General features: G+C 36.3%; 1 protein-coding gene across 4 annotated transcripts in view; it reads right to left on the bottom strand.

Annotated features, from left to right (window-relative positions):
- Positions 1 to 8,517, bottom strand: part of NEDD1 (NEDD1 gamma-tubulin ring complex targeting factor) — a 54,461-nt gene extending 45,944 nt beyond the window's left edge. The window contains exons 1-4 of one of the 4 annotated variants that reach the window (XM_081311072.1): positions 7,753 to 8,156; positions 6,291 to 6,384; positions 5,809 to 5,952; positions 3,047 to 3,141 (exon numbers count right to left, since the gene is read on the bottom strand). In XM_081311072.1, the coding sequence (XP_081167198.1) occupies positions 3,047 to 3,141; positions 5,809 to 5,944 (231 nt within the window). In that variant the 5' untranslated portion in view covers positions 5,945 to 5,952; positions 6,291 to 6,384; positions 7,753 to 8,156. The other 3 variants (XM_081311070.1, XM_081311071.1, XM_081311073.1) reach the window with 3 other exon arrangements.
- Between the last annotated feature and the right edge of the window lie 7,035 nt (positions 8,518 to 15,552).

Below are 15,552 nucleotides of genomic sequence, written 5' to 3'. Positions count from 1 at the left end.
TATTTCACGACTTAAGTTCAAAGCTGAGTTATATAGGTTTAGGCAACTCATCTCATGTCTCTGAGCCTGTGTTTCATCTGAGAAATGGCAGGTAAGAACTACATCTACTATTTGTACCTTGACAGTCTATATATCCCAAGAACATCTTCTGCACAAGAGATTCTTAAGAGGGTACAGAAAGTCTAGTTCCCGCACTCTAGTTGGACTAGCCAAAGTTTCTTCTAGTTTTTGACCAAGAATATCAACTAACGTAACAGTGTAGCAGGATGCACATTACATTAGTGTTTTAGTACAGTTGCTATAATTCTCTTATAGGTACCATTCTAGGTATTTACTTTGGTCTAAAGAAACTAATAAAATTTAGAATCGGGTTGTCACTGCAAACCAGGACAATCTGCTAAGAACTACCAAAAAAAAACTTTAAATAGACAAAGGAGTTGGGGTTGTAGCTCAGGGGTAGAGTGCTTGTCTAGCATATGTTAGGCACTGGGTTTGATACTCAGCACCACATAAAAATAAATGTATCCATCAACAACTAAAAAATATTTTTAAAAAAGAAAATAGACAAAGATGATGTCCAGCAAAGACTGATATGTTAGAATGCCAAATTACACTTATTCTTTAGGGTTCAGAATAAAACCTACGCTTATAGTTGGCTTACCCTGTTAATAGATGATCTTTTTACGTTAATATATTATTAATGTAATAAATGAACTTAAATAACAAAATAATTAGAAAATGTGTGGTTATTACAGGAATCCTGTAACCTCAAGACACATGCCAACAAAAGGCATAATTTTTAAAAAAATCTAAAAATTACAGCTGGTCAAATTTATAGATTACTTAGTAGCTTATAATACCCATTATAATTTTTTTCTTTTTCTCTTTTTTTTCTATCCCCTTCCTATCCCTCTTCCCCTCCCATCTTCTCTCTCTACCCCATCTACCGTTACCCATTATAATTTTATTAACAACATTCTGTCAACTCTAAAGAAGTAAAACGCGCACACACACATGCGCGCAAAAAAAAAAAATTTAGAAGTTCTACTCTAAAGGCAATTTTGAAATAAGTAGAATGGAATGTTATTCTCTCTAGCAGAAAAGATTTAAGATTCAAATACCATGAGCAATAGGACTTGGATCCCACAAAAAAACCAAGTTATCAACACATGAATACTTTACATGAAACTCATAAGAAAGACCATAGAATCAATGTTTGGAAAGTATTTTATAATTAAGTAGATTCAAAATTAGAACTATAATGATTTCACTTTTACCTACTTGCATTATGTGATTTCTTAAACATGGGAAAGGTGACTAAGAATTACAGCAACTAATTTAAAATATTCACAAAATCCTTAGAACTGAGCCACACTTGTACATATCATCTGTTGAGTTTATGCTTAGGAAGAAAAAATAGAATCACTGATTCTAAGGCATAATACATAAAAGAGTGTGAGAGTGTGTGTGTGTGAGAGAGAGAGAGAGAGAGAGAGAGAGAGTGTGTGTGTGTGTGTGTGTGTGTGTGTGTGTGTAAATAAAACAGAGGAAACTGTTTCAGCATTGACACTGACACTGATTCAATAAATGCTTACTGACCACCTCTGACAAAATCCAAAGATCCAAAGATGGTTTCTACCTACTCTTGAAGACTGCAGTCTACTGACTGACCAGGGACATTCTTGCCTCAATTTTACTTAACGTATTATGTCTCATCATCCTTATTGAGGACACCTGTAAAAGCTTAAATTGAGCAATTTTATAGGTATCTTATAAAATTTCATAGGTTCTTAATAGGGATCTATATATAGGACAATGAGACATAAATTAATTCTATTTGAATAGGCACAGTACCTCAAACTCCATTTCTACCCTTAGTAGACATTAGCTCTGCCCAAGCCTCCAATTGTGCATTGGAAGTGAGGTTCAGGCCAGTCCTACCAGATACCTGTAGGAGAGGATTGATAAAAGTCTAATGTTCTATAGCACAGTAGGGTAACTAAGTTGAACACAATTGATAATTGTATATTTCAAAGTAGCTAGTACAGAATTTTTAATGTTACCAACACAAAGAAATAATACATTTTCTGAGGTGATGAATATGCCAACTTAATTAATGCTTGTCAATGCATATTGCATATATGAACTGAAATATCAATTTATGCCATAAATACTTCTAGCTACAATGTGCTGATTAAAAACTTACTAAAAACTTTTAAAAAAAAACTTATTAAAAATCTTGTCCTCTTTAAGTTGGCAGAGTTTTTATTCTTTTGTTCTGATGTTTTCATTCTAAGTAGGCTACCTTACCTATCTCAGTATATAAAATTATGATCATTTATAATGTTTTAGGGTCTACTACAAAAACTTTAAAACTTAAAAAAAAAGTTACCAACTACTTTTTTTTCAGACTTTACATTGTTTTAAAAAGAAACAGCTTTCAAGGAAAATGAGGAAGCCAATATTATTCTGAATCGGGGATTAACATAAAACAGGATAAAGAAACAATATGCAGTGAGTGCTCCATTTCATGTGCTATGGGACTAAAGTTCATTTTGACAAAGCCATCAGTTCAAGGAGATTGAGAGAAGCTCAGGCAGCCCCTCCCCCACCTAGTCAACTAAATCTGGCAGAGGGCTACCATCAGATGGGAGTCTTTAGCTGATGGTCCTGAACCCAAGGTCAGTAAGAGTAGTTATATCATAAGGGTTCACATGGTCAGGTCAACTTAGTGACTTAGGTGCGACATAGTCCTAAATCAAGCTTGAACAAGATCCTACCTACAGAGGAAAAAAACAGAGAAAGCAAGTATTAATTAATACAATCCAAGTCCTCAATTGCTCCTGTGGGATCCAATATTATTTTATCTTAAACACATGTAAGCACATGTACTTCACCTTTAAGTGTTACTGTATTGAGTTTAGATTAAAAATAATGCTTTAAACTACTTTCATCTTAAGTTGCAAGTGCCACAGTAAATAAGCAACTGCTACACAAGTAGAACTATGATTCTAAACAAAGAGTTAAAAAACAAACAAAAACTTACCCCTTCGGCAAGCTCCAAAAGCGGAACAGGCTTACATTTGCAACTTGAAACAACTATTTTGTCACCACTGGAAGATGCTGTTACAAGAAAGTTATCTAAATGAAGAGTTATGGAGCATCAAACAATCCATGATCATCCATGGCACTAGATTATTGTTTAAGAATGCAATCACACAAGCAAACACTAAGATAAGCACATAAATACAGCTTACACAGTAGCTTTCAAAATCAGCTCAAGTTACTAATTACAAATTCTCTTTACTACTCCTGTAAGGAAGAACTACCCCTTCTGGCTCTGCTATCACTTGAAAGCTATTTAACCCATGTGAAATTCTACTCCATTTTCGGGGTAGGCCAGAAGGACTAATTTTATCCTTCAAAAATGAGAGCATGACAAAGGCAGCATCAGCAAATAGCAGTCAGCCTTTCTATCTATAAAAACTGCTCAAGATGCTTATTTATTAAACCAGTTTCTGGTAAGAATTTAAGCCAGAAAGTAAGTACCCTCGCGACTCTCCTAATTTTACAAAAAAATGAATACTAATATTTTCTCAGAACTGGAATTCTTTTGATAGAACATTTCAGTCTGAAATATATTCAGAATGAATATTACACTAACTGGCAAATATAAGTGAGTGTGGTTCAATAGCAACTATTAATGTAATGGAAGAATTTTAACTATTTTAAATATAATCTAAATTATTTTAATTTAAAATTATATTTATTTTACATAAATGGGTAGTAATAAGTAAACACAAAAAGGTAACTAAAATTTTTGAATATACTAATACAATCAAGAATAAAATTCAGATTTTTAGAGTCATAACACATTTTAATATCAGCAATTTAAATCCATGCTCTTTAACAAATAAAGTCTATGCAGAGAATCAAGGGAGAATGGCTAACTAGCCATTCAATCCTAACTGTACTACTTTTGGATAATCTGCATAACATTCAGATTTTTTCTAGACCACATATTATAATATCATTCAAACAAAATCATTTCTACATAGGTACTACAACACTGAGAAAAATAAATCATTTCCCTTTCCCTGGCTTCTTCCTCTGTTTATCACTAATTTTGTCCTTAGAATATAAAAAAGAACTGAAAGAAGATACTGTGAAAGGGTAAGCTAGTTACTTTTCAAAGTTCTCTTATATTTTTAGAAGTCATGAGAAAATGAGGAACATTATTAAAGGACCAAAAGAGAAAACTAACCTCCCTGGCACCTTGCACTAATCCCATTTTTGGAATCTATGTTATGGGGACCCAAAAGTTGCTGAGTTCAACTATTCTTTATTCTTCAATAACCAACCTCCATGGAAGGAATCAAAATCTCATTAGGAAGACAAATAAATATATGAAGGCTTTCAGTGCAGATTCATGCACACAAGAAAACTATACTGAAATAAAACCAGTTTCCAAGCCAACCAACACAACCTCACGGCCACATCAATTTGTTGATATGTCATTTAGAAACATATCAGCAAATACCAGCTCCCAGTAAAATTCCCTAGAACAAAAAATAATAAATCTTATTAAAAATTACTTCTTTTCTCTTACACAATAACCGAAAAAAATAAGCTCTGAAAATAATGAAAATCTAAAAAGAGGGCAACCACTTCATTTACTTGCCTCTCTCTTCAAAACATTTTCCCTACTATACATTGGAGAGTCCTTCAAAAACTAGTTACTTTACCATGAGTTTGATTAATAGAGCACCAAAGTAAATTTTACTACTGTAATGCAAAAATCAAGAAATGATGAAGAGGTAAATTTAAATAGCTAAGAAAATTTGTCATATTTGTTATGTACTTGTAAGAACAAGCCTTAAACATAAAAAATTCTAATATTTTTGTTCAAGGATAAGTCATATTTTAAAGTTTTAATATTTTTCTTTCATTAAGAAGTAGAACATTAATACTTTGGTATTAATAAGATCATAAACAATTTGTTGTTTAAGAAACAGTGTAGGCATCACAAAAAATAGTTCCTAGCATACCAATTCTATATTTTCATAAAAGGGTGTTAAGAATTAACAGCAGTGATTCTGAACTGGGGGTGATTCTGGCAATTCTGGAGACATTTTTGGTTGTCACCATTGTGGCTATTGGCATGTGGTGGGTAGTTAGCAGGAAAGCTTCTAAACACCCTACAATGTATAGAAAGTCCCCATGACAAATGTGTAAGGCGGCCCAAAATGTCAATAGCGAGAGGTTGAGAAACATTAGTTTACGGGTGTAATTCCTTCATTCATTTTATCCACATTTAGGAGCTCACCAATAAAAGAAGTCAAGCTATACAATTTTACCACTTCTGTTTGGGAAACGTTACTTTCATCATAGAAAGGGAGAGAAATACAATTAGAATATCAGTAAGATGATGATACTCAACAATTTATTTCCTCCTCACTTTGTTTCTGCCTTCAAATTCTGTCATTAATTTCCAAATCAGATTCAAATAGTCAAATGCAGATGCAAAAACTCATTCCAAACTGCTGATAACACAATTAATTCTATGTTCTATATCTAGATACTAATATTTTTTGAATGAGTAGGCTGCAACTCAACCTTTAAAAACTAAAATCAACAGACAAAATCAAAATACATTTATATATAATTTTTAAAAACTACTATATTTTAGTCAATGGTAGCCATACTAAATATATTTTTCATTATGTGTAATATGCCAAAGTTTCATTGTTACTTATTGTTAAGCCCAATAAGGTGGTTACTTAAAAAAAAAAAAAAAAAAAAGGATACTATTGCTGCTCCAACACAATGAACTGATTCCATGTGGTGATGTGTGTGGGTTGAATTTATCCACCAGTGTCATGGATGAAGCATCCCATATTTTAATATCATCTCCTGATGAAGCAAATCTGAGGTTTTCTTGCATGACTGCGCCTACAAAAAGTTTACAACATTATATTTAAACAGGATAGGGAGAAAAAAACCTGTTGAAATGAAACATCTAATCAAAAATGAACTGCTGTTTGTCCTTTTTTACTCTAGAGCACTTACCACAAAGTAGAAGCAGTGACCTTTCTAAAATATATATCACATACTCTTGATTGACCCTTCGAATTGTTCCCCAATAGCAATTACAATAAAATCCAACCTTCTTACCCTACCTTACATGACCCGGTTACTGGGTAACTATCCTATCTCTCTTCCCCAAGGGCCACCAGACTCTGAACACAAATGGCCTCCTGTCTCATACAACAAGACAAGGTCATTCTCACCTCAGTGTCTTTTCACTTGCTGCCCCATGGTCTTCTTCTCATCATTTAGGTCTCAGCTCAAGTGTCTCTGCTTCAGAAAGGTCTTCCCTGACCACTGTGGTAAAGTGGTCCTTTACCACTTATCTTTCTTTACTCTGTATTCCATTGCCCAATTTCATTTTTTTTTTCATGGCATTTACTACTATCTGAAATTCTTATTTGTTCTCATAATAAGGTCTGCCTTCCTATATCAGAGTCTTGAAACATTCCTGGCTTACAGTAGGTACTCAATACATAAGTGTTAAAAGCAATATCCTAATATTTTTTTTAAATGTACCATAAACCTGTGTACTTGCAAGTCTGAATACTGACATCCCAAGTTTTCCAAATAACTAAAATTTGTAATACCATCAAAAGAGATGCCACTTTATCCCTACACCAATTCTTGATCTATGATACCTTCACTTTTCTCATTTATTTACAGTATGCACTACATAATTCTAACAAGGTGCTCTCACAACCAAAGGCAGTCTAGGATTCAGAGGCAAGGAAGTTGCTTAAAGAACAGCAAGTACTATGAATGATGGGTAAGAAAAAAATATGCTCAAAAGTACATGTGAAAGAAAAAGAGCATAGAAGTACACTCCCAACACCTTCCTGGTACCAGGGTGAACAAGTATCACATAGCAATAGTCATATCATACGGGTCCCAAAGTCATCAGGAAAGCATCACATTTATGTCTAATATACTCCAGTTCAAAGGACAAGTTAAAGGCAAAAATGAATTACAGGAATCTTTCAGTCTCAAAGACCAAAAAAAAAAAAAATTAATATTTATTAAAAAGCTAACACTTTTAACCAGAAAGATCACTCACATGTTTCGTTATGCTCTTTTCATCAAATAAACAGTGCTACTAAGAGTCACTGAAGTCACCTGTTGAAATGTACACATACAGTGTTTCAATTTGGTGTTTTAAACATATGTAACTTCTGCCCTGTTGGTTTCCTACTCAAGTAACAATGAGATGCTGGAAAGGTGATCTCTAAGCCTAGAAACACTCCTGAAAGATGTAACCAGCTACCATAACCCTACCCAGTGCCCGTTGGGCAATGTGGTGTAGTGGGTAGATTACTGAAGTCAAAGTTCTGAAAAAGATGGGTTTAAAGGGCTGCCCTAACTTAGGTGATGGTAACCTTGACAATCCTTAAATTTTTTCTTCTCTAAGTGGGAAACAGGACCATCTGCCTACCTATCACCCATTTTCTGGGATCTGAGCACATTTAAGGGAGAAGCGCTACCTCAGCTCTTCAAAGGGAGTCGCATCTAAAGAGATCTGCCAGGGCACCAGGCATAAACCGGACACCAGGTCGGCCCAGTTTAGGGATGGCAGCTGCTCGCAACAAGTCAACAACACTCAGCTGAATAAAACTTCTCCAACTTTCCTCCACCAGGACGCACTCTACTTGCCAGAGCACGGCTCACCTGGGGTTACTGGTAAAACGCACTCCAGTGCCCGCCAAAAGAACCATAGGGAGGTTTACAAAACGGGGGACAGACTTGTGGGGAAGAGGCAAAACTTTCCGGAGGCTGCGCACCCCCTTCAGCCGCCGTCAAACTACCCTAGCGGGACCCGCTACTTCTCGGGACCAGGCGGAGCAGTCGGGGGCGGAGGTGCGTGACCCCGACCCGAGAATCCCGGGCCACTTCCCCGCCCGCCGCGCCCCGGCCGGGTAACCGCCTGGAGCGCAGGGCCGGCCGGAGCGCGCAGAACCCGGGCGTCCCTGGCGCCCCAACTCTGAAGTGGTTGAAAGGCGGCCGGGCGACAGGAAAGCGGTCGGACGTGACCCGCGTGATCGGGCTACCAGCTGACTCCGGGACCTCTGGGACCTCACCTTTCCGCAGCGGCACAACAGGGAGCCCAGGCGCAACCCGTTCAGCACTCGGCTTCCGGCTCCCGCCTGGACTTGTTAAACTTCGGCGGCCGGAAGTCCCGCCCCGGATTACGTCACGGGGTGAGGCACCGCCCCAAGCGGCGCTCGCGTGTGCAGGGCAAGACCTGGGCAGGGGCTCAGGCTGTAGCTGGTGCTGGGGGTCTACAATACAAGCCATCCCAGCCACGAGGCGGAAATTTGGGCCCGGGGCAACAACTTCCACGCCCCAGAGACAGCCGGCAAAATGCTTCATTTGTTCTCTGCCAACTGTGTGCCAGGCACTCTGTTAGATAAATCTGGGGATAGATACAGTGATGGGCTTAGCCTGGGGTGGACAAGAGTACAATGAAGATTCTGGTCCCTGGCCTGGTGGAGCTCACAGTAATCCAGTACAGAATTACAATTATTAATGAATAATTACAGACTTAAAAGTAAAGGGAAAACTGTGACAGTTGATACAAAGGAAAGATACCAGATTATGAGACCTCATGATAAGGAAAATTAATATGGATGTAGGCTTATGAAAGATTCTATAAAGAGGGAACTATGTGGAACAGATAATACCACATGAAATTTGCTAAGAAGTAACCAAAAACCTAGGAGTCTGAGCTCGCCAACTTCAAAACCCATGGTCTTTCACATCTTGCTGTGAGGTCAGGAATATCAAACACCATCTGGTTGGAAATTCTTTTGAAGGGAATGCCTCTCAGCATGGACGAGAGGGTTGCTGAGCTGAATTTTCAAATGCCCCTTTAGCTCTACTGACAATTTTTGCTGAGAGTACTTATAAGGCATTTGTTCCTCAAAGTGTCACTCTTTCATCACAACTACACACAGGACGGACGTTGTTTGTAGACTAGGTACATAAGCCCCAGTTATTTGCATCCATATTGCAAGTAACTAGAAACATTCCTTAAAAGTCCATTCTCCCACCCCCAGGAGAAATTGGAGTCCTGATAACGTTCTGGAGGCTGATGAAGAGGGACAAAGGATAAAGATAGCAAGCAGTGACTACCTTAATTGTATAAACTGCAATTCTTGAGATTATTAAATCTAATGTTGGCCGGGATGGGCACAAAATGTTGGGAACTGAGACAGTAGAATAATGGAGCTAGAGCAGGGGGAATTGGGGACAAATGGATAAAAAAAAAAAAATTTCTGAAAATTGAAACCAGCAGGAAAATTGAGACTAGGCTAAATGAAAAAGATGTCTGATATGATAAAATATAATAATGGATTATATATAGTTATTGAGCACTTTGCTAGGCACTATATAAGTATAGGTATGTATATAAAGTGTAGATGTATGTATATTCAAATGTATAATTTCATCTTTCTAAAAGCACATGAAGTATGTACTATTATGGACATATGATGAAACAGATGTTAGGTAAACTTGCCCAAGATTACACAGTTAGTAAGTAATAGAGGCAGAAATTAAGCCCAGGACCTCCTAAGATTAAGAATACAAGGATGCCTATAAAGACTGTACTCCAAACCATTACACTATGTAGTCAAAAGTCAAAACAGGATGAAGGACATAGTAATAACCGCCACTCCTCCCTTCTTTCTGGTGCTATAGTCTCATCATACCTTAAATTAGTCGTAGAAAAGTCCCATTGTTCTTGTCACCATTTCTGTGTCCATTTGTTTTCTATTTATGTTCAACATTATTATGATCAGAGAACATGCTTTCTGAGATTTATACTTTTAAACTCTATTGAGACTATGTGGTTTTCAAATAAATATTCTATGTGTATTTGAAAAGAATGTTTATCTTGTAAAGTTGGGAATACAGTGTTCTATGAATGTCAGTTAACAATATTCCTTGTGTAGTATAGAATACAAACAATAGAAACCAAATGTTGGAAATCTTGGCAATATATAAATCACATAAACATATATCTTCCCAAATAGACATCAAGACACGAACAATTCCTAGAGACAAAGAGGAATATTTCATAATAATAAAATGGTAAATAACACAAGAAGCTATATCAGTTGTAAATGTGTGATCAATAACAGAATTTGGAAGCATATGAGGAATAAAATATCAGAACTAAAGGGGAAAATGTATATCCATAATCATTATTGGAAACATTAACAGAATTCTCTCAGTATTTGATAGAAAATCCAGATAAGGAAAAAAAATCACTAAAGATGTGGACGATTTGGACACTACCAACTGTTGTAATTGACACAGAACACTGTACTCCCAACTATTACAAAATAAATTTTTTTTCAAATATATATGGAATGTTTATGAAGATAAACTATATAATATCAATAGATTTTAAAAGAGTAAATATCACCAAGCCTGTTTTCTGATCATAAAAGAATTGAACATAGATAGAAATAAACAGAGTATCTGGAAAAGTTTTGAACATCTAAAAATTAAGCAACTTTACTTCTAAACAGCCCTGGGTCAAGAAGTAATCAAATCACACCACACACACACACAAAAGGCAACATATAAATATTTATGTAGACAAAGATATAAAAAGAAAAAAATATAGAAAAAGCTACAACAGTGCTTAAGAGAGAAATAATAAGCTTAAATGTTTTTATTGTGGAACAAAAGCAAGTTCTAAAATCAGTGATCTGTGCTGTGCTGGGTGGTAAGGAATCCAGAAAAAGAAGAGCAAATTAAACACCGTAAAGATTTTTTTACTGTACAAAACAATGAAATTGAAAACAAAATAAATAATAGAGAAATACTGATGAAACCGAATGCTGATTTTTTGAAATGATTAATAAAATCAGTAAACCTCTACCTAGGTGTATCCAGAAGAGAAAAATAAATTAGCAATATCCTGATTAAGACTGAGATCATCAATTCAGATCCAAAGAACATCTTAAAAGATGATAAGGGAATACTCTGAACAACTCTATGTTGATAAATTTGGTGACTTAAATTAAATGGTCAAATACCTTGAAAGATACATATATTAAACCTGACACCAGAAGAGAAGGATATGTATATAAATTGAATTCATAATTAATAAAACTCAACCACAAAGAAAACCCTAGGATTAGACGCCTTCACTGTTGAATTCTGCCAAACCATAAGGAAGAAATAACGCCAATCCAATGTAAATTTTGTCAGAAAAAAGGAGGGAGTGTTTCCTAAACACATTTTTTTAAGACAGTATTACTCTGATAGTAAACCTAAACAAATATATTACAATAAACAACTGTAGACACCTATCCCTAAAACATAAGACAAAACTCTGTGTTTTTTTTTTTTGTGTGTGTGTGTGTATATTCAAATTAAATCCAGTACTATGTAAGAAGGACTACAACTCATGGCCAAGTAAGATTTATTCCAGAAATGCTAAGTAGATTTCACATTAAAAAATCAGTTAACTTAATTCACCATATTAAAACAATAAATGAAACAACATAAATAATTATATCAATGGATGAAACAAAAGTATTTCAGAAATGTAACATGCATCCATAATTAAAAATTCTCAGCAAACTAGGGAAAAGAGGAAGGAAACATCCTCAACTGGTCAAGGTCATCTATGAAAAGTCCATGGATAGCACCTTCATGGTGAAAACTGGGTTGTTTTCCTCCTAAGATTAAGAATACAAGGATGCCTAGAGTCACCACAGTATTTGACACTCTCCTGGAGGTCTTTGGTAGTGCAATAAGGCAAAAAAAAAAAGTGAATAAAAAAACATACAGAATGGAGAGGAAGAAGTAAAACTCTGTTGACATACCATATGATTGTGTGCTGGAAAAATCACAAGGAATCCAGAAAGAAAACTCTTACAGCTAATAAATGAAATTAACAAGGTCTGTACAAAGTCAATACCCAAAAATAGAATAGTATTTTTATATATAGTAACAATGCACAATTGAAAAATTTCAGTTCCATTTCCAATAGCATCAAAGTTATGTGTGACTATTTCTAACTACACATAAATTTGAGAAAAATGTGTGTAATAAATATACATTTAAAAAAAACAGTACTGAGAGAAGTTAAAGACTAAGTAAATGGAAAGCTATGTCATAGTCATGATTGATTATTGTTAGAATGTCCATTATTTTCCAAATTAAATCTGTACATTCTACTGAATCTCCCCCAAATTCCAGCAGACATAAAATAACAAAGCTAGTTCAAAATTTTATATTTTAATGAGAATCTCCTAACCAAACCAATATTTAATAAACAACAAAATCAGAGGACCTATATCTCGTATCAATCCAAATTCAATCCACACTAACCCACAGTGACAGAAAGCAGAAGAGCTTTCTTGCTGAGTGCCTAGGTGTTATGGAAAGGATGGACTTCAAAGGAGTCAAGGAAACAATGATAGTGATGCGAATGTGACTGATATTGGCAAAGGAAAATCTCAGTCTAACAGGTGAGCACTGGGCCTAAAGAGCAACTAGTCCATGTAGCAGATCCAAGGATTCCACAGAGATACAGTCAAGATAAACACACACACACACACACACACACACACACACACACACACACCTTGAATGTATAATTATATTGAAAAGAGGTTTACAAAACTGGGGGAGAGAAGGGTAGGGCTTAATTCATGACTGAATCCATAGAAAACCAGTCAAATAACCAAACAACAACTAAGCAAAAACCAACACCAGAGAAACAAAAAGTCCCGTGAATAGGAAAAAAAATGGTAATGGAAATCATAATTTACTACATACTTATTATGGTTTGGATATGTGGTGTCCCGCAAAATTCATGTGTAAAACAATCAAGAAAGTTTAGAGGTGAGATGATCAGGTTATGAGAGCCTTAGCCTTATCACTAGATTAATCCATAGACATGGATTAACTGGGTGGTAACTGTAGGCAAGTAGGGTATGCCTGGAGGAGGTGAGTCACTGGGAGCATGGCTTTGAGGCTTACCTTTTGTCCCTAAAGAGTAGAGTTTTCTGCTTCCTACTGCCTGTCCTGAGGGGCTTTTCTCTGCCATGTCCTTCTGTCATGATGTGCTGCCTCACCTTGGCCCCAGAGAGATGGAGTCAGCCAATCATGAACTGAACCTCTGAAACTATGAGCCCCAAATAAACTTTTCCTTCTCTAATCATTCTCATCAGGTCTTTTGGTCACTGGACAAAAAGTCTAACTAAAACAATGTGTCTCTTTAAATAATATTCATCTAGTCATAAAAATGTACACATAAAATATTAATTTAATCAAAATTATGATACAGTTATCCTGGGTTGACAGGGAGATAGGAAGTGTGCATGTGTGTGAGTTGGGTGGAGGAGGGTTCTGAAAGAACTGACTCCACGCCTTCTTTAGGAGTAAAGCCTAAAATTGGAGGGAAAAAAAATAGCCTGTCATCAGAGAGATGAAGATAAATACCAAAGGACATTACAGAGAAGTACATAAAACTACAGGGCTTAAAAATATACCAGTGTTTTTTTAAAAGCAGTCAATCACTCCTACACACCCACGCCCACTTACCACTCCCCCACAGGCACATTTTTCCTATGCTCTGTCATGTTGTCATCATTGTTCTATCAACACACATTTGTAAAACTTCTAAAGTGCTGGTAGATGGGTACCGCAGTCACCAAGATGAACAACTATTTTAAATTCTTCTGGAGGTCTCAGGCAGTGCCGTAAGACAACAAGAAGAAAATAAAAAGCATACAGAATGGAAAGAAAGAAGGAAGACTTTATTTGCAGATCATGTGATATGTATGCTGGGAAATCAAAAGGAATCCAGAAATGACATGTATTCAAGAAATATAGTAGCCCCCCGCCACATTCTACCCACCCCTTACCTGCAAGAGATACATTTCAAGATACCTTGTTAAGGTTTAGACATGAGGTATTCCACAAAAGCTCATGTGTGAAACAATGCAGGAATGCCCAGAGAGCTGTAATTAGTGCATTAATCCCTTTAATGGATTTATAATTAGAAAAGACTAATGTATTATATGGCAGCTATGAGCAGGTAGGGTGTGGCTGGAGGAAGTAGGTCACTGGGAGTGAGCCCTTGGGGATTATATATTTTATTCCTGGCTCCATATGCATGCTCTCTCTCTTTCTCTCTCTGCTTCCTGACTGCTGTGAGCTGAGTAGCCTTCTTCCACCACACCCTTCCAGAATGATTTTCTGCCTTACATTGAGCTCAGAGCAATGGAGTTGTCCAACCATGACCTGAGCCTCAAAACTTCGAATCCAAAATAAACATTTCCACCTCCAAGTTATTCTTGTTGAGTATTTGATCAAATTAACAAGAAGTGGACTAACACCCCCAGTGGATGTCTGAAACTATACATAGTATCAACCATCTAGTCTGGTTTTCTCTATACTTTTGTACATAAAATAAAACTGAATTTATAAATTAAGCACCATAAAAGATTAATAACAATAATAAACTAGAACAGATGTAACAACATACTATAATAAGTTATATGAATGTCGTCTTTTCCTCTCTCAAAATATTTTCTTGTATTATACTCACCCATCTTGATAACGTGAAATGATCCTTAAACACCTTAAGAACGGCTTCTCTTTGGCATATTCACATGGCTAGCCTCACAACTCTTGTGCACGGGGACAATTATTAAGTAAAATAAGAATTGCTTGAACAGAAATACTGTGATACTATAACATCCAGTCTGGTAACTGAGACAACTATTAAGAAACTAACCAGTGGGTGGCATATACAGTGTGGATACACTGAACAAAGGGATAATTCATGCCCCGGGTCAGGATGGAGCAGTACAAAACAAGATTTCATCATGCTATTCAAAATCACACGAAATTTGAAATATATTCATTTCTAGAATTTTCCACTTAATATTTTCAGACCACAGCTGACCACAGGTAACTGAAAGTGTGGGAAATGAAAACACAGATAACAGGGTCTTCTGTGAAAGTTTACAGGTACGGTCAGAGGTCCTATTAAGTGGACATCTGCATTCCTTTCCTCTTTCCCTCTTCCCTATACAGCTTCTACCCACCATAATTTAGGCAGCCTGCTATTCCCCATGGTTCTTCCTTGCATGGTTCTTCCCGTGTCTCCCTCTGGCATTTCATCCGGGTTTGTGCTGAAATATCCCCTCTTCAAAGATAATTTTCCCTGGACTACCTGTCTAAAATGTCCATTGTATTCCATCGCACTGTCTTTTCTTTACCTTCAAAGCACATACCTGCTTGACATTCTACATTCATTTGCCGGTTGTATTTGCTTAGTTTCTTCACTGAAACGAAAGTGACACAAAAACAGGTTTTCTGTTCCGTTTGTTTTCCACTGTGTCCCCAGTGCTTAGAACAGTGCCTATCATAGAGTGGACTCAATACCTATTTGTTGAATGAGCAAACACATGAGTGAATGTCTCCAGTCCAAAT

This window comes from Spermophilus citellus (assembly GCF_964194105.1).
Source record: "Spermophilus citellus genome assembly, chromosome: 10".
NCBI lineage: Eukaryota > Metazoa > Chordata > Mammalia > Rodentia > Sciuridae > Spermophilus > Spermophilus citellus.
The sequence above is the reverse complement of the archived record's forward strand: the minus strand, read 5'-3'. Positions and strand labels throughout refer to the sequence as shown.